Below are 22,895 nucleotides of genomic sequence, written 5' to 3'. Positions count from 1 at the left end.
AGACAGACCTGCGTTTCCCTAGTGCGGTTGCTCCTGACTTTCTGAGAAGACCTCCTTCATATGTTCTTCCAGATTGCCTGTACCTCTCCCTCTGACTCTTAGCAGGTGCATCTCCTCTCATACCTCATAGAAAAAAGAGATAGTCGGACGCGCTCTCATTGTCCCAAGCTCAGGTTCACAGCCTTCCACACGTGTGCCGTGTGCACCGTGACCTCCTCCCCAGATGCAGGTGTCCCCGCTCCTTCCTTCTGGCAGCCCCACCCCCACCCCCCCAACCCCGCTCGCGCTCTGCGTCTCTGTCCCTGCCTGCTCGTCCTGTAACCCTGTTCTCGCTTCTGCCTCCACTGCCACATCATGCCTGTGGCACGCGGACATGACTTTATATCCTCTGTCCTTTAAAAACCCCAGTGACCACATTTCCCCTTCGAGTCCGCCCCCTCCCCGCTTCTTGTCCCTGCCTCGTTGTGTCGCAGTAATGGTATCTGACATCCAGTGCCTCTTTCCTTACCAACTGCCCCCTGCCAGCATCCTTAGCAGCCTCTGCGAAATGTCAGACCCTGCTAGCTTTTGATCTGTGAGTTTGAACAGTAAGTACTGACTTCCTGTTAATGGTAACTGATGATTTATTAGCTTTTTTGCTAACATCACCTTCCACCCACACATACTCCCCTCCTCCCCTAAAGAAAGGCTTTAAGAGAATTCTCTTGCAAGTCTTGGTTACATCAGTATTGTGCTGACTTTGTAAATCTTGTTCATCACAGAACTAAAGTGTACATTTTCGTTTTCATACAACTTTTCATTTTGTCTAGAGCTAATGATTGCTTAATTTTTTCACATGCTTAGTTCTCTGTCTTTAGTGCTTTTTTAAAAAACAGTCACTCAGGGCTTCCCTGGTGGCGCAGTGGTTGAGAGTCCGCCTGCCGATGCAGGGAGCGCGGGTTCGTGCCCCAGTCCGGGAAGATCCCACACGCCGCGGAGCGGCTGGGCCTGCGCGTCCGGAGCCTGTGCTCCGCGGGGGGGAGGGGCCACGGCAGTGAGAGGCCCGCGTACCGAAAAAAAAAAAAAACAGTCACTCAGCAAATCTGTCAGATACCTAGCAGTGACTTTACCCAAACCCAGCAGGTAATCCCGAGCCCTTCCTTCCTTTCCCCAGATGACCTCTCCTGGCCGCAGTCTCCTTCAGGCTGGACTGCCCTCTCCAGGCCTGCTGGCCGCGTGGCTCCAGGTCTTGGGACCCTCTTCACCATTGCTGAGATGTCAGATCCCCGTCTTCCTTCCTCTTGGTTTATTCTCATTTTGCCACATTGCATCTTCCAGTGGTTTCCTGATAAAGGGATTTCGTTGTTTTTGCTCTTTGCATGTTTGAAAACACCTCTACTCCTCCCTCAAACTTGTTTGAAAATTTGGCTAGGTTTAGAATTGTAGGTTGAAAATTTTTTCTTCTCAGAATTTGAGGGTAGATGGTCTTCTGTTCACCATTCTCCTGCCTCCTGTGGGATGCCATCTGATTCCTCTTGTGTGTGACCTGTTTGTTTCCTCTGGAGAATTTTGGAATCTCCCTTTTATCCTTGGTGTTTTACATTTCAGAGAGATGGGCCTTGGGCCGAGTCTGTTCATTCACTGTGCCGGGCCCGCCTTGTGCCCTGTCGGCCTGGGAATGTACTTGCTGCTGTTTAAGGGAATGCTTGTCTTACTCCTCTGATGATTTTTCCCTTCCTTTTTTCTGTCATCTTTCTGGAACTTGGTAACTGGGTGATGGGCCATCTAAACCTATCCTCTCATTATCTTTTCTTTCCTATTGTCTGCTTCTTTGTCTTTTTGTTTTTCCCTTTGGAAGAGGTCTTGAGTTTTTAAATTATTATTATTACCCTTTGAATCTCCAGGAGCACTTCCTTGTTTTTCCTCTCTCCTGGCATGCTCCTGTCTTCTAAGGACGCCGCTGGATGTGCTGGCACCCTGCACTGTGGGATGCAGATAACGTGCCCAGCGCCTGCCCCGTAGGCGGTGGTGAGGCCCCCTGGGTTAGTCCAGGCGAGTGCGCTCCTCGAGGAGCACCTGGCCCCTCTGCCAGCGCCAGGCCCCCTTTCTGACGGCGTCGCTCTCCTTAGGGACTCGCTCCCCGCCAGCGGGAGCCGTCGTTTCTTTGGTCTTTTGCTGGTGCGCTGTCCCTCTTCCCTCCGCGTGCCATCTTCGTTGTGACGTTTTCTCTCTCAGGTCTTTGGACCCCGAGCTCTTGGTTCTTGTTTAAGTGGAGCCACTGTGGAGCAGAGCAGCAGGTCTGTGAGCAGGTGGGCTTTTCAGCTGGAGGGCTCTCCTGTGGTTGGTCATTTCTTTAAGGACCTCAGGTGATTGAATCTCGAGGCCTTTTCTCTCGGGCCTTGGTGTTTTGGAGAGGAGCCCTTGTGGAAACGATCCACTCCTGGCAGCCAGCGTTTGGGAAACCAGAAGTGGGAGTAGCTGTGTGCTCCTGCCTGACCGGACGGGGCCCGGCTTGGGGACCCAGCAGTTCAGCAGAGCAGACAGACTTCCTGCCATCTCGGTGCCCAGCATCTGGCAGGGAGCCTGCCCCAGGCCGTGGATGCACACTTAGACTCCCCCACCATCGTCCACGGCGCTTAGGGAAGCCCACTCACACTGGCGGCCTGGCAGAGGACGCCTTTCCCGTCTCCTCCTGATGCCTTGGGGTGGGGGGCCCCTGTGCCCTGCCCCCACACTTGACTGCAAGTCTCAGGTGCTCCTCAGGGGCTGCTGGGCCTTCGCCATGGTTTTCGCATCCTCCAGGCGGCCACCCTGCAGCAAAGGGCGACATCGCCGCTCTTTGTGCCATCGCGAAGGCACTGCACTCTTGCCACGCGAGGAGCCGTGGGGCACTGGGGCAGAACAAGTGGCAGAATTGAGTCACTGCGCAGCCCGTGGTGCTTTTGAAATGCCCAACTGGGTGCCCTCAGTCAGGACCACGTTTACGCTGTGGCATCAGTAATACCCATCAAATTCATGCTGGTGATTTAAATTTTATTGGCTGTGCAATTTTAGTATTTAGTTTGTCTGTTTATTTTGATTTTAGAGCTCTTCTAAATTCTGCAGAGGGTATTTCTAATTTTAGGTTCGTACTTATTTACATAGCCTAATGAAAATAATTTCTTACCACTGGCAGTCATGCAGTTTTTCTTAAAAGATTCACTCCATTTTAATGAAGTTTGAAAATCACTGACAGGGACTTCCTGGTGACGCCGTAGTTAAGAATCCTCCTGCCAATGCAGGGGACACAGGTTTGAGCCCTGGTCCGGGAAGATCCCACATGCCACGGAGCAACTAAGCCCGTGCGCCACAACTACTGAGCCTGAGCTCTAGAGCCCATGAGCCACAACTACTGAAGCCTACGTGCCTGGAGCCCATGCTCTGCAGCAAGAGAAACCACCGCAATGAGAAGCCCGCGCAACGGAGTAGCCCCTGCTCACCGCAGCTGGAGAAAGCCCGTGCGCAGCAACGAAGACCTAACGCAGCCATAAATGAATGAATGAATGAAAGAAAATCACTGACAGAGCTAGAATACCATTAATTATATTGTGCACCCCCTGGGTATAAATGACATAAATTTTTAGTTCCTTTTAGTCCAATACAGAATATTTTAGTTTCATTTAAGCAAATTAGGTTATTTCAGGTAATTTAATTTAAAAAGTGACACTTCTAACAAGAAGCCTAATCCTTTCCCCGAGGCTTACTGAAGATTTAAGGGGAAAAAAAAAAAAAAGGAATCCCAGGCGGTAGAATCCGGCGTGCTCTTAAATGTCAATAAACCATACCAATGCAGTAAGAACTTATTTTGCAGGAAGAATATCATATATTAACAAATAAATGTATGTGCAGACCTTTAAGAATTGCAGTATATTATGACCACTTTTCGGGAGCATTCTTCAAGTAGTTTCAACTTTGCGGTCCATTTCTCATTAGTAGGTAGGTCGTTTATAACAGCTGTTTAGTGCTATTTGTGTGTAAACACTTAACGACCTCGATGATGCTGGGGCCCTGGCACCCCAGAGAGGTCACTCTCAGTTTCTGGTAGGAAGGATATGCCCCTTGAGCCAGGGACCCGGCAGCAGGGACGGGGCGGTAGTGGTCCATCCCTTCCTCGGAGCAGCCAGAGAGCAGATTTTCTGCGGCAGCTAAGGTGAAGCGTCCAGTTGTAGTCAGAAAACAAGCTCACAGCAGCCCCTTGGGAGACCAGGCCCGTACCTTTGTCTGATTCTTAGTGCTCAGCAAATCTGAACTATGGAGAAAGTGGTTTTCCCCTAAAGCCCAGCCTGGGATATTCTTTCTGATTCAGTAGTCTGTGTCATAAATCCAGATCCGTTTCCTCTACCTGAAGTATTAACCTTAGGACACCTGAGACCTTTCTAGGCTTGACTTCGTTTTTGTACCTTGTGGCCTTTACCCCTTGTGAGCTGTTGTGCAGATCTTGGTGTTGATGGTGTAGAAATCTCGGTGTCTGACCAGCAGTGCCTCACTAGGTAACGATGTCCTCGTTATCAATGGCAGTGACTCTACCCAGACAGTAAGCTAGGTACTGTCTGTAATGTTATTTTGTACAGAAGCCAAGCAGTCACTGTGTTAATGTAATGTAAGAATCAGGTTTATTTTTAAAGGTAATTCAGGCCTGCATTATAAAGTTAGGCAGCAGTCTTCTAGAGCCAACTTTTATCTGTTTTTGTTTTTCTCAAAATTAATTTCCTAAATTTCTACCCTATATCTTATATCAAGAAACCCAGTCTAGATAAATGCTGGTGTGCCAGGGACCAGGCCTTGGATCAGTGACCCATAAATCCACATGGGCTCTGGGCGCCAGAACCAAGAAGTGGCTGCTTGGTAATTATAAGTTTCCCACGAAAATTTTGCTTTATCCTTGGAGGAAATTTTATATGTGTGTACCTTTCTTTTGATCCTTTTTATTGATTTTTTTAATATTTATTACAACCCCTTTCAGAATCATAAACTGGTAAATTGCTTCTGTTGTTTGACAGCTGATGTCATCTCAACTGTGGAGTTTAGTCACTCTGGAGACCTTCTTGCAACAGGAGACAAGGGCGGCAGAGTGGTTATTTTCCAGCGGGAACAAGAGGTCAGTAATGTACAGTCCATGAACCAAGTGGGATCATCCAGCACTTCTCACATCACTTGTAAGGAAGGGAGCACAGTTATTTTCCCAGTGTCTAATTTCATTTGATTCCACTATATCACATTCACCATTTAGCATCTTCTTTCAGAAATTATCTCGGGGCGAACGAGAAGACCTGTGTTTCCACTCACGGACGTACAGCCCCCCAAGTCCCAGTTAAGCCCCCAGTGCCCTCATCTGTAGGGCGGGCGGAGAGTCCTTTCCCCGCCCCAGGTTGTCACCACAGGTGGCGGGCCGGACCAAGTGAAGGGTGTAGGCTGGTGGGGTTCTGGATCTGTCTGCTCTCATCCCGGAGCGAGTGAAACCCCTTCACCGGCCATGGAGGTGCTGGCCTCCAGCCCCGGGGTCTGCTGGCTGGTGCAGGCACTCTGAGTGCCCCGCAGCACTGGCTGCACCCTCCAGGGCCGGGACCTCAGAACGCGGGCCTTGGAGGAGCCACAGATGAGCCTTAGTCACGAACACTGGCTATTAGGTCCTTCCCGTCTGGGGGAAAAGGGGAGAGGAGCGCTACTTTGTCAGTTACACGTAAGAGGAGAATGGGAGCTATCGCCAGGCCTTGCCAGCCCCTGTCGTCTCTCGTTTCTGGCGAGCAGGCCTCGCCAAGTGCCCAGTAAGGCAGGATGAGGCTCTGCTGTGCGGGTGCCCCAGGCGGGAGCCTCAGCACAGCCAGGCCCGGGGGTTCCGTGAGGTGCCCACCTTGCCTTTTCCCGACAGAGCGCCCCTCCTGCCTGCTTCCTAGCTGGTCAGCGTGCAGTTGCTTTTCATCTCCAAATTCTGCCCTCTAACTTCTTGTGGTAAAACAACTCTGGTGTCAAGGCGTGTGGGCCCTTGCTCCCTTCCTTGTGGCAGGGAGTGCCAGCCCTGCACTGCAGAGGGACTATTGGTGGCGTCTGTAGGGGGCAAGCCCTGGGCCCCCAACATCTCCTGGTTAAAATATGCCTGTTACAGCTCCAATGTTGATTAAAAATTTTTTAATTGTATGTTTTCTGGTTCGGGATGGTGAGAATTCTTTGGTGAATATCATATATATTGTTATGAATCTTTCTAAATCTTCACAATTTGATAAGTTTATAATTAGATTATAATTATAATCTTGGAGGCGGATCATCACAGTGCTACTTACAAAGAACTTTTCAACAAGTAAAAGTCGGTGGCGGTGTTTGAATAATACTTTTAGCAGAAGGATTATTTAACAGATTACTTAGCCATAGCTATCTTAAATTTAAGAGTTCACTTTTAGCTCCGTAAAGTCTGCCATTTGAATGATGTCCTTATAAGAAAATGAAGTTTTTTCTTGTTTGGGGAGGTCATTGTTTAAACCTAGAAATATGCTAGCTTCAAATATGAAAGATTATAAAACTCAAGCATCTTGCTATAAAATGGGTTAAGTATTGTAGTTTTGAGAAGCTGTCATATTGTGTTCAGTGAAGATGTATTAAGTCAATGTTGCTACAGTTTTGTACAGTAGCAGGTCCCTAAAGTTGTTTAAATTTGATAAGCCCGACCAACTGTAACTTCATAAATCCTGGGCAACTTTTTTCCCCATCTTTTTCTTCATATTTTGGTTAATATAAAAAGAGGTTTTGTATCCCATCTGCCTTTCAGATATTTTAGTGGTTGCTGTATAATCCTCACTGTGGACTTGAGTGTTTCCAGTGTCTTTATCCATCATCAGAGACAGTTGATGATGTTGCAGCACCACTGGGATGAGGTGCTGCCTGTTAAGCTGCAGCAGCTCTTAATTAGAAACTGCAGTAAGCTTTCAGAGGTGTCAGAATATGTGTTTTAGAATCAGTGAAGCGTAGAGGGTTCCTGGAGGATAGAGCAGCACCCTGCTTGGCTGGGGAAGGTGCAGGACATTCAGTCAAGAGGGAGCCATCAGAAACTAGGTGGCAGCGTGATTTTCGAGCTTTTTTTCCATGTTAGTGGTGGAGCCCTCTGTCCAAGGGACCCTAGCGTGTCAATCTGGGGCGAGCAGTCTGTGGATGTGGCTCCGCGGCTCCCACCCCTCTGCAGAATGCCTTCCCTCTACATGGTCCATCCAGTAACATCAGAACTGTAACTGGGAATCAGCATGTCCCCAGACAAAGCGAGGCCCACCTCCTCATCGTCCCCATGCTCCCCGCAGCTGGACCAGCAGTCTCGGCAGCTCCCGCCCCACTCTCCTGCCAAGAGTCCAGTCGCTGTGCCCTGCCAGCCTTCCTCAGAGTCTCTCCCTCTCCCTGGACAGGCCCTCAGGCGCTGACGCAAGGTCTCCGGTGGAGGACAAGGCCGGGGTGTTAGCAGGGGCCTTGGGTTTCAGGAGTTGAGGGCAGAGATCAGGGCACTTAGTGGCAGCGTTAGAGGCAGGGCGCTGTTCCCGGAGAGAGTGGCCCGGGAAGGATGGGCAGCGCTGTGATGGGCGCTTTTCTTCGGAGACTCGTGTCTGAAGCATGGGACTGACCGATTCCACAGATTTTCCCTTTTAAATATTTCAATCTCGGTTTGTTCACTTGAGAGTTAGAAGTACCCATTGGTGTATTAGGCTTTTTCATAGAGAGCGTGAGGGCCACGAAGCAGGAGAGTAGTGTGAATAGCATAAGCCTCTAATCCAGCACACCCGTGGGACACGGGGTAGGGATTTCCACGGTCCTGCTGAGGAACGCTTGATCGCAAGGGACGCGCAGCACTTACTTACCAGGGCAGCGCGGTAGAGAGATGGAGGTGGTTTGGGGGGCTTTTTCTCATAATACATGATCTTGCTTCAGAAACGTAAAGGGGTATCTATCTAGACATGAAGGTTATTTGTTTAGTTCAGTTTATTTGACACACACACTAATGTGTTAAAAATGTAAGATTTTAGATACTGGTTATAGAACGAGAATTAAAATACTGGTCTCCTTGAGTTTTAATTGTGAAATATTTACTATTTCATAGAAAATGTCATTTTGGACCTGCAGAAGGTTTCGGGGATTAATATAAATACACTTAGGAACCCACCACTCAGGCTTTCATTCCTTGAGAAAAGGAAACCCTGGGCATGTAGATGAAGCACGCCGTGCCCCTCCCCCATTCTTGCCCTGTTACTTCCACGTCCTGTTTTATGATCCCTCTACCTCCTCCGAGTTGGCCATAGCTTGTTCTTTTGTTTTTACTGCAATGTGTAGAATTGTTTTGTGTGTGTTAAAATTTTGCGTGAGAGGGATCTTACTGTGGGTGTGTTTGCGCAGCTTGCTTCTCTTACACGTGCTGCAGGATTTGCCCTCGGTGGCTCCTTTTGCCGTAACTGCTCATTTGTGACTCTGCCGATGGGCAGTCCCCTTCCCTGGCGGTGCAGCTGGGTGCTGGCTGGCTGTCCCAGGTGACAGGGAAGTGGGCGTCCCCATGGCTCAGCCCTGGAGGGCTTGGGCCGGCCCAGCCGACTCTCCACGGGGCCAGATGGCAACCGCTGCCGCCTCTGTGGGCCCTTCAGCCTCTCTCAGAGCTGCCCCGGTAGCACAGAGGCGGCCAGAGCCAGCGTACTGGCAAGGAAGCTCGACTCCACACCCTGCCCTAGAGCAGATGCCCAGCAGTGCAAGAGGAAGCTGCGGAGTCGGCTCTCTTATCTGTTTCTTCCAAGTAAAGTAATTCTGAGCGTCATCTGTTTGACATTTGTTTGACCCAGGATTTATATTAACTTTTAAAAATGTGTGTGGTCATTTGATATTCAAATTGGGAGAACTGAACGTTTCTCTGCACTGTGCTTTGTTCATTAAAACGGCTTCCTGTTTCCTTGCAGAATAAAAGCCGCCCTCATTCCAGGGGGGAATATAACGTTTACAGTACCTTTCAAAGTCACGAACCAGAGTTTGACTATTTGAAGAGTCTAGAAATTGAAGAAAAAATTAATAAGATTAGGTGGCTACCACAACAGGGTGCTGCTCGTTTTCTGCTCTCCACAAACGGTAAGAGCTTTTCTCCTTATGCGGCCCTTTGAGTTAAGCTGGGTTTTTAATTTTCTGCGCGTAGATTCTTTTTGATTTTAGCCCTTCTGGAGGTTATCTCTGCTTTAAACTTCGGGGGGGGCGGTAAAGCATTAGGTAGGCAGGAAGAAAACTCAGGTTGAAAACTCAAAGTACACAAACACACACTCGCAGTATTACATTTCTCAACTCTGCAGACGTTTCTACATCTTTGCTTATTGTAGGAAACAAAATGTTCATATACAGCTGGAAGTACTAATGTTCAAATACTCCTATAGCTTCTAAACCAGCATAGAGCCGCCGAGTTTTCTTGTATGATACTCAGCTAATAGTGGTGCATGATACATGGTTTTTCTTTTAATATGGAGAATATATGAGGTTTTTATTTTCAGATAAAACTGTTAAATTATGGAAAATAAGTGAACGGGATAAAAGAGCAGAAGGCTATAACTTAAAAGATGAAGATGGACGACTTCGAGATCCATTTAGAATCACGGCACTACGGGTATACATCACATTTTCTTTCAACTAGCCGATACTTGTCATAAATTAATCAGTAATGATGCTTAAGTCAGCTGTTTAGAGAATACTGTTACATAGAAATACTGTGGGATCTGTCTTCTTGATCTTGAAAGTTATTTGTAATCATTTTTATGTATACTTGTTAAAATGGGAGTCCTTATATTCTCACAAAAACGAAAAAGTCACTCATCTTCAGAAAATATACTACTACTAAAGAAAAGACTCTGGTTTAATTCCATAACAAATCTTTCTGAATACATCCACTGCCTTTCACTCTGAAGGTTCAGAGTAGCACATTGGTGGGGTTGGAGCGGATGGAACTCAGCACACGCCCCCGGAGGAAGCAGCGTGGGTTGCAGGTTGAGGGACCTGTGGACCAGCAGGACGGCCTTCATGGGATTTCCTGAGTTATAGCTAAGGCAGATTCTGACCAGAGTTCTTTGCCCATCGATCCATGAGCAGCATTATTTCTTCTTTTTGTTTTTTTTTAAATAAATTCTTCACTCCCTCTTTGGTGCCCCCAGGTACAGTATGAAATGACTGTGTTTTATCAATTCTGATACCTCGATTTTTTTCACATTTTAACATCTATGAAATTGAGTACAACTTAAAATCTAGTGTCCTGGGGTGGTGCCTTTAATTAAATGGAGTATGAGAAGGGGGTTAAACGAGCTTGAATCCTGCCCAGATGCGCCCTGATTAAGACCCCAGGGTGCTGCCGATGGGCCGGGCCGCAGCGGAGACCAGCGGTGACTCAGAGGCGCTCCCCAAACCGACCGCCTGGTTCTTTAGAAAGCTGTTGGCCAGTTGGTTGGTTTTTCAGAGAGGTTTAAAACCTTTGTGGAAGTGCGATCTGTCAGGTGAAGATCTAGTGGGTGGACACATTGTATTAGTAGCTGAGGAGCTACAGAGAAGGGCACGGAATTGCGGGAGGCTCCCCATCCCACGCCCCACAGGGCCCCAGCCAGGGTGCGTGTGGTGGGTTTCGGTCTCTTTCCCCGTGCTCTGCTGGCCGTGCACACGCAGGTGCTGGGGCACGCAGCCCAGCGTGCAGGGGTGCTCCCGACAGGAGCACAGTGGGTGTAACAGGTAAGCACTGCCAAGGAGAAGGGCGGGGTGGGAACTTGTAGGTCAGTGGTATCGCCCTGTTTCCAGGGAGTTGAGGCCAAGAAAGCTGTGTAATTTGCTCAAATCGAAACCCTACTTTGAACCAAGATGTTCTGATCCAAATGGTGGTTTCTCTGTGCCATGCTGCTGCTTTCCCACCCGTGAATTAGTGACAGTTTGTAGGTAAATCACTGTTGGTGACAGTAACACTAGTTTTACAGTTACCACCATGTAAACTGCTCCTTGGAAGCTGTAAGTGCGCTGGAAGGATGAGGCCTGGGGTGCCCTGTGGGTGCACCTGAATCCCCTGTCTCGGCCGCCTCTCCCCTGCACCCTCTCTAGGGAGCCCCCTGCCTCCCAGCCAGGCCTGCTTCTCCACCGTGATGCTCACGTCCGTCCCGGCTGTGGGAAGTCTGTAAGGGCTTCTGAGGCCCAGTCTTCACTCTGGTCAAGGCTGCTGTTCTACAGTTCGCCTAACCAAGCTGGTCTCGTCCGGGGCTGTGGTGAAGCATGTGACAGGTGTGAGGTCATCACAGTTGCAGGGTGGGGGGTGCAGCGGGGGAGAGGTCGCAGGCCAGCTCACTCTGTGTGTGGATTTACCTTTGTGAGTTCATAGACTCCTTTGAACTTTAAGAGGAAAACAAAAGTTTGAAAGGGGAACAGAAATTTTGCTCTCCTCTTAAATTATTTTGGTGCCGGAAAGGGGCTCTTTCTCTTACCCATATTACAGTTGTTTCGCGTTTTGATTAATTAGAGACTTGTTAGCGGGCATGACAGATCTGTCCTGTCCCTCGTGGAACCAACAGCTCCTGCACAAGAGGAGGGAAGCGTGTGCTCAGCACTTGGCTGGTTTAAAATGAGGGGAGTATTTTTACACATGTTTCCCCAAGTTCATTTTTACAGCATTTTGGCTGGAGAAAACTCAATTAGGAGATTCTCTCCTGCCCTTTCTAGGTACACTCCTTGGGTTTTTAATTTAAAAAATAGCACACTTTAGTTTTCTATTTTGATTTTAAAGCTTCTGTTTTCCTTCCCGCTAGATGTCAGTGATGCTGGGCCTTTCGCCTTTGTTCCACACGTGTGACACTGTCACCCACGACTGTGCCTTTAGCTTTGGCCACCCTTGTGCCGGCTCCTCCCTCTCGTCCTTCGCCCGGCCGACCTCTCCTCCCTAACCCTTTCTGTGTGGACGTCCCCTTCCCTGGGAGCCTTCCTGGCCACAGCACTCATCACAGTCGGGGTTTCTGTGCCTTTTTAAAGAAACCTTTTATTGAAGTGTAACGTACGTACCCAACATGCCTCTGCCACCTAAGTGAGCAGCTCCGTGCCGTCTGCAGGCTGGACGTGCCGTGTCGCGGGCACCAGGTCAGGAGAGGCATGCTCCCCCCGCCCAGTCCCTGCACCCCACCCGCCCAGCCCTGTTGCAGGGCGCGGGGGGCGTGGGGGGACGAGGAGATGCGCCTGCTCTCACTCTGGGGGCCGCGGCTGCGAGGCCAGAGGAGGAAGCGGGGCTCGACTCAGGCCCCACATCAGGCGTCAGTGTCAGGGGCCATCTGCTTACCGAGCAGCCAGAAGCTATTGCTTATTTGGGGTATTGTCTGTACATGCTGTTACTTAACTGTGCATACAGATTTGTTCCTTTTTGTTACCTACTGTAAGTGTTCTGATCTTATGCTGCTGGGATCTTTGTTTTGAATTCCTATTTCCTTCCATTTTTAGGTCCCAATATTGAAGCCCATGGACCTTATGGTAGAAGCAAGTCCACGACGAATTTTTGCAAATGCTCACACATATCATATAAATTCCATTTCAGTAAATAGTGATCATGAAACATATCTTTCTGCAGATGACCTGAGAATTAATCTATGGCATTTAGAAATCACAGACAGAAGTTTTAGTATCCTTCATCAGGTGGATATCACAGCATTTTTATAGGATTGTTCTTGGATAGGTCATCTCATCTTCATTATACCCCTTTGTCTCAGAGGCTGTCCTTTGTCATTTTTTTTCTCCTGTCAGAAGCTCACATTTTCTCTCAGTGATTTGTGAGGACTCTAATTCCTGAAGGGTTCATTTATGCAGTCGTATCTTTCATGGTTTTCTTAAAGATTTTGTCCCACCGTCATGCTTCAAATGCCCTTCATTGCAACTGAGATCATACAGCATAGAAACAGGCATGTGCTTTCTGCTATCTGTTAGCACTTTTATATATATACATTATATAATGTTTTTTTGGTTTTTTTTTTTTTTTATTTTTGGCTGCATTGGGTCTCCGTTGCTGCACAGGGGCTTTCTCTAGTTGCGGCAAGCGGGGGCTACTCTTCGTTGCGGTGCGGTGCCTTCTCGTTGCGGAGCACAGGCTCAAGGCACGCGGGCTTCAGTAGCTGTGGCTCGTGGGCTCTGGAGCGCAGACTCAGTAGTCATGGCGCACGGGCTTAGTTGCACGGCGGCGTGTGGGATCTTCCTGGACCAGGGCTCAAACCTGTGGGACGTCCCCTGCGTTGGCAGGCGGATTCTTAACCACTGCGCCACCAGGGCGGCCCCTATCTGTTAGCACTTTAAAAACACCTTGGATCCACTCACAGGGGCCAGTTGGTGCCCTCGTGGCTCCTCCCCTCCCACTTCACTTTCAGCCCAGCTTTGCTCTTTGGCGAGCTCTCGCATGAGCTGGGGTGCCGTTCTCTCATCTCTGGGTGTGGCTCCTTCCCCAGCTGGGCAGTGTCCTCACGGGCCTTTGCCGACCGGCCCTCCAGAGCCTGCTGGCCGCTCTTCTCCGGCACTCGGCCCTGCGTGCCCCGTGTGCTTCCCCGGACGCCAGGCAGTCAGCGGGCTCAGCCTGCTCCCCGCTCTGCACGGTGGCCTGGAGACAGCCACGACGGCGTGCTGGGCACTGTAGGGCTCCAGTCCCTCCAGGGTCCCTGCCCACGGTGTCTGCTGTCTGGAGACTTGAGCTGTAGTGTCACCAAGTTTTTTAGCTTCCTTAGTTGTGGTCTGTTCCTGCTATCCTATCTTGGCCCAAAGCCAAACTGTACACTTCCTTGTTTCTCCAGTTGAGTGATTTCTGTATTTGGCAACCTACCATGTGACGTTGTTCTGGCTACTTAGAGCAAGCTCTTGGTGTCAGATACTTAGCAAAGCAGAATCTTTTGGAACCTGGCAGTACTCTTGTGTCTGTGTCATTTTTGTGGATGTTACTACGGGACTTTTGTGCAAATGGGCACTTGCTTGCTTCCGTATCTTTTAATGTGTGTTATGTTGCTTTGAAAGTCCCTTCCTAGAATGCTAGCAGTAGCAGCGAGATGAAAGCAGCCCTCGTATCTGTGTGGCTGTGGCCCCTGTCGGGCACGTTACTGGAGTCTGATTAGTGTATTAACGTAGATCCTCTTACTGGTGTGCTCCGTCCGGCATACAGTACGTGTAATCGCCTCCTGCACACCTAATCTCTTAAACCTCGTCACATGGGTTATCTCATGCCTGCGAGCGCCCTGCCTTAACTGTGCGCTTCAGACATCGTGGACATCAAGCCTGCCAACATGGAAGAGCTGACGGAGGTGATCACAGCGGCCGAGTTCCACCCGCACCAGTGTAACGTGCTCGTCTATAGCAGCAGCAAGGGGACCATCAGATTGTGCGACATGCGCTCCTCCGCCCTGTGCGACCGACACTCCAAGTGTAAGTGCCGAGCGTGTATATAAACGTCCCGTCTAGAGCCCGTGTTGTCTGGGCGCTGAGCCACCTCCGAAGACTTAGAGGTGCTTTTTGTTACGCATATGCCTGCGCGAGCATAGGCCGGCCTTGGTCCTCGCAGCACTGCTGGCGGGGTGCGGAGTGAGAGGCCCTGCTTTTGTGGCGCTGCGGTGGAGCCCGCAGGTCACTCCTGCCAGCGCTTCCATGCGGCGTCCGCCTCCCTGGGTGGGCCCAGTGAGAGCCCCTTGTCGCCTCCACCTCTGTGCACTAGGACCTCTGCTGAGGCTGGAGACGCAGTCCACCTATGACCTTTCTCGGCTCTCGGAATGGGCTCTGTTCCCAGAGAGCTCCGCTGAACTTGAAGCCAGTTCCCTCAGGTGAAAGTCTAGTCTTTAATCCACTGAGTCTTGAAGTCCTTCTAGGTGAGGAGAGCTTTGGTTTTGTTTTTATTTTTAGCCATAACCAACAGGCCCTACTTTGTAGAAAACCAGAAGTCTGTGTCACAAGACATATAGAGTGTGTCCTGAGAACTTTGCCAACACATTCCCAAGTACTGAGCAGTGACGCCATCCCAGCCTGGAGTGCCATGGGTTTTCGTGTTCTGGACACTTGGTCCTGTGGCTAAGTCAGTGTATCGGTCAGTCTGTCCAGAGTGTCTCCTGTCGTAAAGTGGGGCAGCTCCAACAGAGCCTGATGGGAAGTGTCCTTGATGACTGGTTCTTAGGAGCCTTTTTGCCTCATTCTGTCTCTGAGGCTAAAGTATAGGGGGAGGGGGGTTTTCTTTCGGTTTTATTTTTTGGTTTTGGGGGTTTGTGGGTTTTTTTGGCCACACGTGGTACGTGGGATCTTCCCCAGTCCAGGATCGAACCCGTGCCCCTTGCAGTGGAAGCACAGAGTCTTAACCACTGGCCCGCCAGGGAAGTCCACTATAGTGTGTTTTTTTGTTTTTTGGAGTTTTTAAAATAAATTTATTTATTTTAATTATTTTTTTTTTGGTTGTGTTGGGTCTTCGTTGCTGCTTGCAGGCCTTCTTTAGTTGCGGCGAGCAGGGGCCACTCTCCGTTGTGGGTGCAGGCCTCTCACGGCGGTGGCTTCTCCTGTTGCAGAGCACGGGCTCTAGGCCCGCAGACTTCAGTCGTTGCAGCACGTGGGCTCTAGAGCACAGGCTCAGCAGTTGTGGCGCACAGGCCTAGTTGCTCCGCGGCATGTGGGATCTTCCTGGACCAGGGCTCAAACCCGTGGCCCCTGCATTGGCAGGCGGATTCTCAACCACTGCGCCACCAGGGAAGCCCCTATAGTGCGTTTTAAAAGAACTTCGTACTTTAGTAGAATTCCTGCAATGAAAAATGAGTCCTTTCTAATGTTTGGCCTATGATTTCAAGAGAACACTCGTGCATAACAATCTTAGATTCCAGGAGTAGTTTTACTTGTCAGCAAAGTTATTTATTTGAGTAAATGCTCAGAGTATTGCCGCCAGCTTTCTCATAATCAACTTCAAATGCAGACTCAACAAACATAGGTTCCTACATTAAAAAAAAGAAAATCAGGGCTTCCCTGGTGGCGCAGTGGTTGGAGAGCCCGCCTGCCGATGCAGGAGACGCGAGTTCGTGCCCCGGTCTGGGAAGATCCCACGTGCCGCGGAGCGGCTGGGCCCGTGAGCCATGGCCGCCGAGAGCTGCGCGTCCGGAGCCTGTGCTCCGCAATGGGAGGGGCCACAAGAGTGAGAGGCCCGCGTACCGCAAAAAAAAAGAAAAAAACAAACAAAAAAAGAAAATCATAAGCCGCTGCAAATGAAAAGTACAGAAATCCTCACCCAAAGTTCCCCAAGCCACCAGCTCGACGGTGCACTGGGGGCTCGGGTCTGGCGCCTGGGCAGGGGGTGAGTGAGGGGGCACTCGAGTTACTGCTGAGAAAGCAAAAGTGTCAGGGAAAAAAAAGGTCTGCCATGGTAGCCTGTAGAATCTTTCTGAAACTAGTAGTTTGGTTTTGTTAGCATAAGTCTCGACTATTGAATAGTGAAGGAAAACCCCTTTCCTGACAGGCTTTGGCAGATGGGACTGTTCTGGTGTTAAAATCTGACGCAGGCGTTCGCGGCTAAGGGCCGGGCCCTGCAGTGCACTCGCAGGCTCGTCGGCCCCAGGGCGCTCGGGGCACCGTGTTGGCATCTCCTGTAGCGCCCTTTGTGTCTTTCTGTGCCAGGGACAGGATGGGACGTGGTTTGCTAGGGACTGGCGTTCCGAGGATCTGCAGGGAAGCGTCAGGTTAATGCAGAGGCCTCACCAGGATGCCCTCAGAGTGCCCGAGCAGCGTTCTTTCTGGGTTGCAAGCCAGGGCCTGGGTGAGCCTGGGGCCTATGCTTCATGAAGACGGGAGGCCGCAGCGGTGTCGGGGGAGGGCCCGAGTCTCGCTTGGACTTTAAAATGATTTGTTCTCTGGTTTGTAAACAGAAGCTGAAAACATTGTCTTTCCCAGGCTTTGAAGAGCCGGAAGACCCCAGCAGGAGGTCCTTCTTCTCAGAAATAATCTCTTCTGTGTCCGACGTGAAATTCAGCCACAGCGGTCGGTACATGATGACCCGAGACTACCTGTCAGTGAAGGTGTGGGACCTCAACATGGAGAGCCGGCCTGTCGAGACCCACCAGGTGAGGCCGCGGCGTGGACCCTGCCACGCCTTGCACACGACCGTCCCTCTGACCTTCCTGTACTTTCATTAAGGTCCACGAGTACCTTCGAAGCAAGCTATGTTCCCTGTACGAAAATGACTGCATCTTTGACAAGTTTGAGTGCTGCTGGAACGGCTCCGACAGGTGAGACTTGCGTCGTGACCAGGCCCGAAGCACGCTGATGTCCTCAGAGGCGGGCCGGGCTGCCAGGAGGAGTCCCGATGGGCTTGGTTTTCCAGGCCATCTGTGAGGTGGCCCTAGCAAGGTGGAAACATGGGATGTCTGGGCACACTTCTCACCTTGCTTATGATTCCACCTTGTATTTAAACAGCAAGCGTAGTACGAGGTTCATGTTGGCTGTTTTTAAAACACTTAGTGGATGATAATTTCTTTTTTTGTTGTTATTTCCAAGATGAGTGAAAGGAAGGCGGTGGGGAGGTTAGTTACTGTGGCGTGTGTGGGATGGCCACGTTCCAGTTTGCCTTTGGGGACAAGTGGAGGACGAGACCTCAGAGTCGCTGCTGTGCTTGGACAGAGTGGGGGTGGCTGGTGTGACTCCATGGTCTACCTCGTGATGAGGCGGTTTGAGGCCTCCGCCACCTTTCTGTGCGTGTCTTAGAGGTGACAGCAGCACTAGTGCTGCCAAGAGGCCTGTTTCATATTCTACGAAATGTCACACCTCACGTGATGGAAGGAGATGAGCTTGCATCGTCTGTGATGGATTCTGTGCCGTGTGCTGCTTGTCAAGGGTGTCAGTGAGCAGAGGACCTTCACCACTTTCGGAGAGGGACCGACGGACATTCTGAGAAAGCCTTTGGCACAAACACCTAGAAACATCAGATGTCACACCACAGATCTCTTCGTGGGTATAGTTGAGCTCACAACCAGTAAGGCCAGGAGTGAAGAGGAAGCAGAGACTAGAAGGGAGCCCTCGCTGGCCTCAGGGCACCAGCTGGAACCAGGAACCTGCAGCCCAGGAGGGTACAAGAGCTGTGGCCCTGGACCCACACAGGGTTGGCAGTTGAAACTGGGACCCTCGGGGTTATGGAAAAGGCATCCATCTACGTTCAGATGCGTCCCAAGGGAAATGTATCTGTCTGAGACCTTGGATTGGAGTGGATGAAGTGCCCTGACCTTTGTGACCATAAGCCTCCCTCCCCCCCAGGGACGTGTGTTTGTATTTGTACTGACCTGGAGAAGCTCACTGAGGGTAAGTCCCAGCAGACAGGCAGCCCCGGGCATCTGCACTGTTCACAGGCTGACGTGCCACCTGTTAGTGTCTTCTGCTGCAGACACGGGGCCCCTGGGTCAGAGGAGAGGACTTCACTCCTCACAGCATAGCAGAGCAGCATGAGCTTGGTCAGAGTGCTTTGGGGGGATGACACAAGGGGCCCAGGCAGAGGCCGCTCATGTAGCGGGGTTGGCCTCACACCAGCACACACTCAGCTTGGGGGTCAAGCTGAGAGTGGTAAACAAGGCTGCAGCCCTGAGATGTGGCCCAGGTAGAGAGCGCTGAAGAAACGCATTCTTGGCAAACCCACTGAAAACACGTAGGGGTGCCTGGCACCCGTGGCGGATTTGTCTTTCCCAGTGCTCCAGGGCTCAGGATTTCCCCAGATTAAAATCACTTAAACAGGAGCTCACAGGTGAAAAGCACCGAACACATGGAGGAAAGCCAGTGTGAGCAAGCCAGCAGAAACAACCACAGAACTGTGACCTCTGAGAAATCAGGTACTGAAATCATATGCCACAGAATATAAAATGAGAATGTGGAAATACTCACAGGTTAAAGGACGGAACCAGAACCTGAACATGGAACCACAAGGCCATTAAAAACCACCCAGGACATTTGGAAAAGCATCACGCAGGACTTCTAGAAATGAAAACTTAGTAGTTGAAAAATCACTGTGTGAATTTAGCAGAGCCCGTGAAGCTGAAAAGATCTTGAATTAGTGAACTGAAGATGAGAAATATTTTAAGAAGAAAGATCAGGAGAGATTATCCAGGATGCAGCTCAGAGAGCCAAAGCGACGGAAAAAACATGGAAGCTTGGAAAACACAGAGGGTCAGATAAGGTCCAGCGTGACCTGAGTGGAGAGAAGTGTCCAGAGTGGGGGCTTGAGAAGTAGGAGTGGAGGTGTTAGTGGCCTGGAACTTTCTGTGCCTGATGCAAGACTGACTGAGTGCACGGACTCAAGAAGCACAGAAATCCACTTCCAGACCATAGTGAAGTTACAGGGCACCAGAAGCAAAGAAAAGATCTTAAAAGCAGGCAGGGCAGAAAAGACCCATTACCTTCGGAGAAAGGGTGTTCAGACCGCGAGCAGACCTCTCGGCCCGGCAGTAGAAGCCGGAAGGCACTCTGATGCGGCGTGTCGTGATCCCTTCTGACTCGCTTCCCAAAATTGTGTCCAGAGATAAATGATCACGCAGGAATGTGCCTTAAACAAGGCCCCAAACCCAGACAAAGAGATCCAACTGCATTAAGACTTCAAGCTTCTTTACATCATAATAAAACAGTGGAAATAAAACCCACAAAAGCACGTAAAATTAACAGAGATAAATATCCAGAATATGTGAAGAATCGTAAGTCAGTGAGAAAGTCCTGACAACTCATGAATGGGAATTAACAGAAATGGGGGGGGAGTGAATAAAAACACTCATGCTCATTAGTAATCAGCAGATCAAAGCAACAGGGATGTCCCTTCACATCCATCAGAGTGATGGAAATGTTGGGGTGGAGGTAGAGGCCAGTGGGCATGACCACTGCCACTGCCCTTCTTCTGAGGCTCTCTGGCAGTGGCCGGGTGGGCTGGGAACCTCTCGAATATACAGACAAGAAAACACATTCCAAGACGTGCCCTGGAGGCAGCTGAGCCATGCCGGGGTTCCTCCCTGGGCAGGCAGCCGAGGAATCATCCTCTGTTCATGGTGTGGACCAGACGCAGTGAAAGCCAGGGTTGCAGCTGCACAGACCTGGACGCGATCACACAAGTGACTCATCTGATGTCTAGAGCATGCAAGACGGTTTTGTTTTTAAGACCGTGTAAACTGTTCAAAGGACAACCATGTATAGGAATGTTCCCTGCATGGTTCTTTATGCTTCGCGGTAGATCCGAGATATTGCAAAAGACGTTTAAATTACCCATCCCCGGCACATCCTGAAGCTTTCTGGTGGCGCCTACCTGTTCCCTCACTCCTGCCAACATGCCCTGCCTTCCTGCCTGGAAGCTTGTGTGGAGTTGGGGGCGGGGGCAGAGCCAGGTTTTTGCCACCATCCCAGTCACTCCGCCTGGGACGGCGCTGCCCAGAAGTTAAGTTTTGCCCCACTTCGTCGTGCTCCAGGTTTGTAGCAAATACAGACATCACCATTAAGTTGCAGGTCCACTTACTCCTGTGTTTGGCGGTGTTCCCACCTGGGCACCACCTGGCCAGGTGCTGGGGAAGGCTCTCATTCCCGCCGTGTGGAGCAGCAGGCCGGGGGGACGTCCACGCCCATGCAGGTGCCGTCAGGACTACTGGATAATAGTAATAATCGTAATAAACAGCATGAAGGTTGGTCTGCTTTTATTTCTGTCACGCACCAGCACATCTAATCAACACTGATAATAAAATACTCCTTCCCGAAAAAATTCTTTCACTGGTCTCTGTTCTGAATAATCGCTGCAGTTAAGTTTGTTTGTTTGTTTGTTTGTTTTTATTTATTTTTGGCTGTGTTGGGTCTTTGTCGCTGCACGCGGGCTTTCTAGTTGCAGCGAGCAGGGGCTACTCTTCCCTGCAGTGCGGTGGCTTCTCTTGTTGCAGAGCACGGGCTCTAGGCACGCGGGCTTCAGTAGTTGTGGCACATGGGCTCTGAGGCACAGGCTTGCGGGCTCTAGAGCGCGAGCTTCAGTAGTTGTGGTGCACGGGCTTAGTTGCTCCACGGCACGTGGGATCTTCCTGGACCAGGGCTTGAACCCGTGCCCAGGTGGACTCCCAACCACTATGCCACCAGGGAAGTCCGTGCTGTTAAGTTTAATAACACAAATGTAAGCTTCAGATCAGCACGTTTGTTCCTTATCCTTTTGTGAACATCGTGTTTTATGTGGAAATTAATGTGGGCAAGTGCCAGTTGCTGGCGGCCCTCCTGGGCCCCACTGCATGGCCCTGCTGCGTCCACCGCCACACGGGCCCCTCCATCCCTGAGGTGTGTGCATTCCAGGCTTCAACAGTACAGGTGAGATAAGCCAGGAGAGCTTATCTTTTTTTGTGGTGCGAGGTTTTAGATGAGGCTAATCAGACGCCGAAGGATTTGCACAGTCGGGGTCAGCCCTGCGCCATGTGAATGAGGCAGCACGCGCCTCGCGGGGCCTCAAGATCCGCCCCTGACGATGCGGGGATGGCCCGGGAGCCCAGGGTGCCAAGGAGGAGGCCGCAGGACAGTCTGGTCTTACCGCGCCCGACGGGCCCGCTGAGGCAGGGGCTGGACGCACGTGGAAGCATTTGCCGGCAACCAGTCACTCTCCTCTTAGCTGTGTAGAGAGATCCGAAGTTTTCACCAGTGTGATAGAAGCGCGTCACGGTGCTGTGCGCTTCAGTAGAGACGCGGAAAGGCGTCAGAACCAGCCCGGAAGGGAAAAGACCGCGGGCGCCGCTGCAGCATCTGGAGTGTCGGGAAAGAAGGCCCAGCTGTCTTGCACGCTGACCCTGTGTCTGAGGCCCCTCCTAACTAACTGTATACCTGTTCCTTCACGAGAAAAACGCTTTTAAGATGAAAATGAACTTTAAAACCTTGTCTGGTCAGTTGTGAGCAAAGATGGTAACAGATCTCATGAATGTCTCTCGAGCACGTGTGGAGCCCTGCCGAATCGGGACAGAGTGCAGGAGGTCAGACCGTTACCCGAGCCTGGGGCAGTGACTGTGTTGGGGTTTTTACCTTGTTTGAAAACACATTAATGTAATTAAAAGTGTAAATCCATTACTTTTTTCCGTTGTATTTATTTTTACTGATAGGATTGTGTATACGAAGTTTAGGAAGAAATTCTCACTGCATCTCTCTCCTGACCTTTATGAGTTTTCATTTATTTGTAAAAATGACCCTGCTGTGTAGAATTGGGGGTAGGAGAGGTAAGCAGCCCTATCCATGCGTCCTGGGCCGGGCCGGGCGGGGGCTTGGGGGCGGCACTTAGGAGTCTTCCTCTCCTTGTTCTGGGCAGTGCAGTCGTGACGGGGTCCTACAACAACCTCTTCAGAATGTTCGATAGGACCACACGGAGGGATGTCACGCTGCAAGCTTCCAGGGAGAACAGCAAGCCTCGCGCCAGCTTGAAGCCCCGCAGAGTGTGTGCAGGTGGGAAGAGAAAGAAGGACGAGGTGAGCGTGGACAGCCTGGACTTCAGCAAAAAGATTCTGCACACAGCCTGGCACCCAGCGGAGAACATCATTGCCGTGGCTGCCACCAATAACCTGTACATATTCCAGGACAAGGCCAACTAAGGAGGCAGCGGGACCTGCGTCTCATGCAGAATCGCGCCCGCTCGTTCGGTGCCAGAGGACAGGCGACATCCTCTCCGTGAAGAGCAGGGACGCCCTCCTGCCTCCGCCCAGACTGCACGGGCTGGTGCCCTCGGGCTTCTGCTTCAGCAAGGTGAGCCCTGGGTGTCGCTGCTCAGGTGAGAAGCCCGCTCGAAGCAGAGTGATGGACAGGACTCAGAAGAGGCCGTTGCTAAAATGAACGTATTTATTGAAGTCTGAGCCTTCCTTCCAATTTACAGACCAAACGTTAACATCCAAGAGGAAAGCTGTCGGGTTCAGTGTCTGCTG

At 50.6% G+C, this 22,895-nt stretch overlaps 1 protein-coding gene across 1 annotated transcript; it reads left to right on the top strand.

Moving 5' to 3' along the window:
- The first annotated feature begins 4,775 nt into the window (after nt 1–4,775).
- PPP2R2D (protein phosphatase 2 regulatory subunit Bdelta) lies at nt 4,776–22,568 on the top strand. Its single transcript, XM_007452003.1, has 9 exons — nt 4,776–4,863; nt 5,019–5,116; nt 8,931–9,096; nt 9,507–9,619; nt 12,463–12,640; nt 14,251–14,415; nt 16,903–17,072; nt 17,146–17,237; nt 22,289–22,568. Exons 1-9 carry the CDS (start codon nt 4,776–4,778, stop codon nt 22,566–22,568), a joined length of 1,350 nt encoding a protein of 449 aa, XP_007452065.1.
- The last annotated feature ends 327 nt before the right edge of the window (nt 22,569–22,895 follow it).

This window comes from Lipotes vexillifer, unplaced genomic scaffold (genome assembly GCF_000442215.2).
Source record: "Lipotes vexillifer unplaced genomic scaffold, Lipotes_vexillifer_v1.1 scaffold1117, whole genome shotgun sequence".
Lineage (NCBI taxonomy): Eukaryota > Metazoa > Chordata > Mammalia > Artiodactyla > Lipotidae > Lipotes > Lipotes vexillifer.
This window is presented reverse-complemented; position numbering and strand designations above follow the sequence as displayed.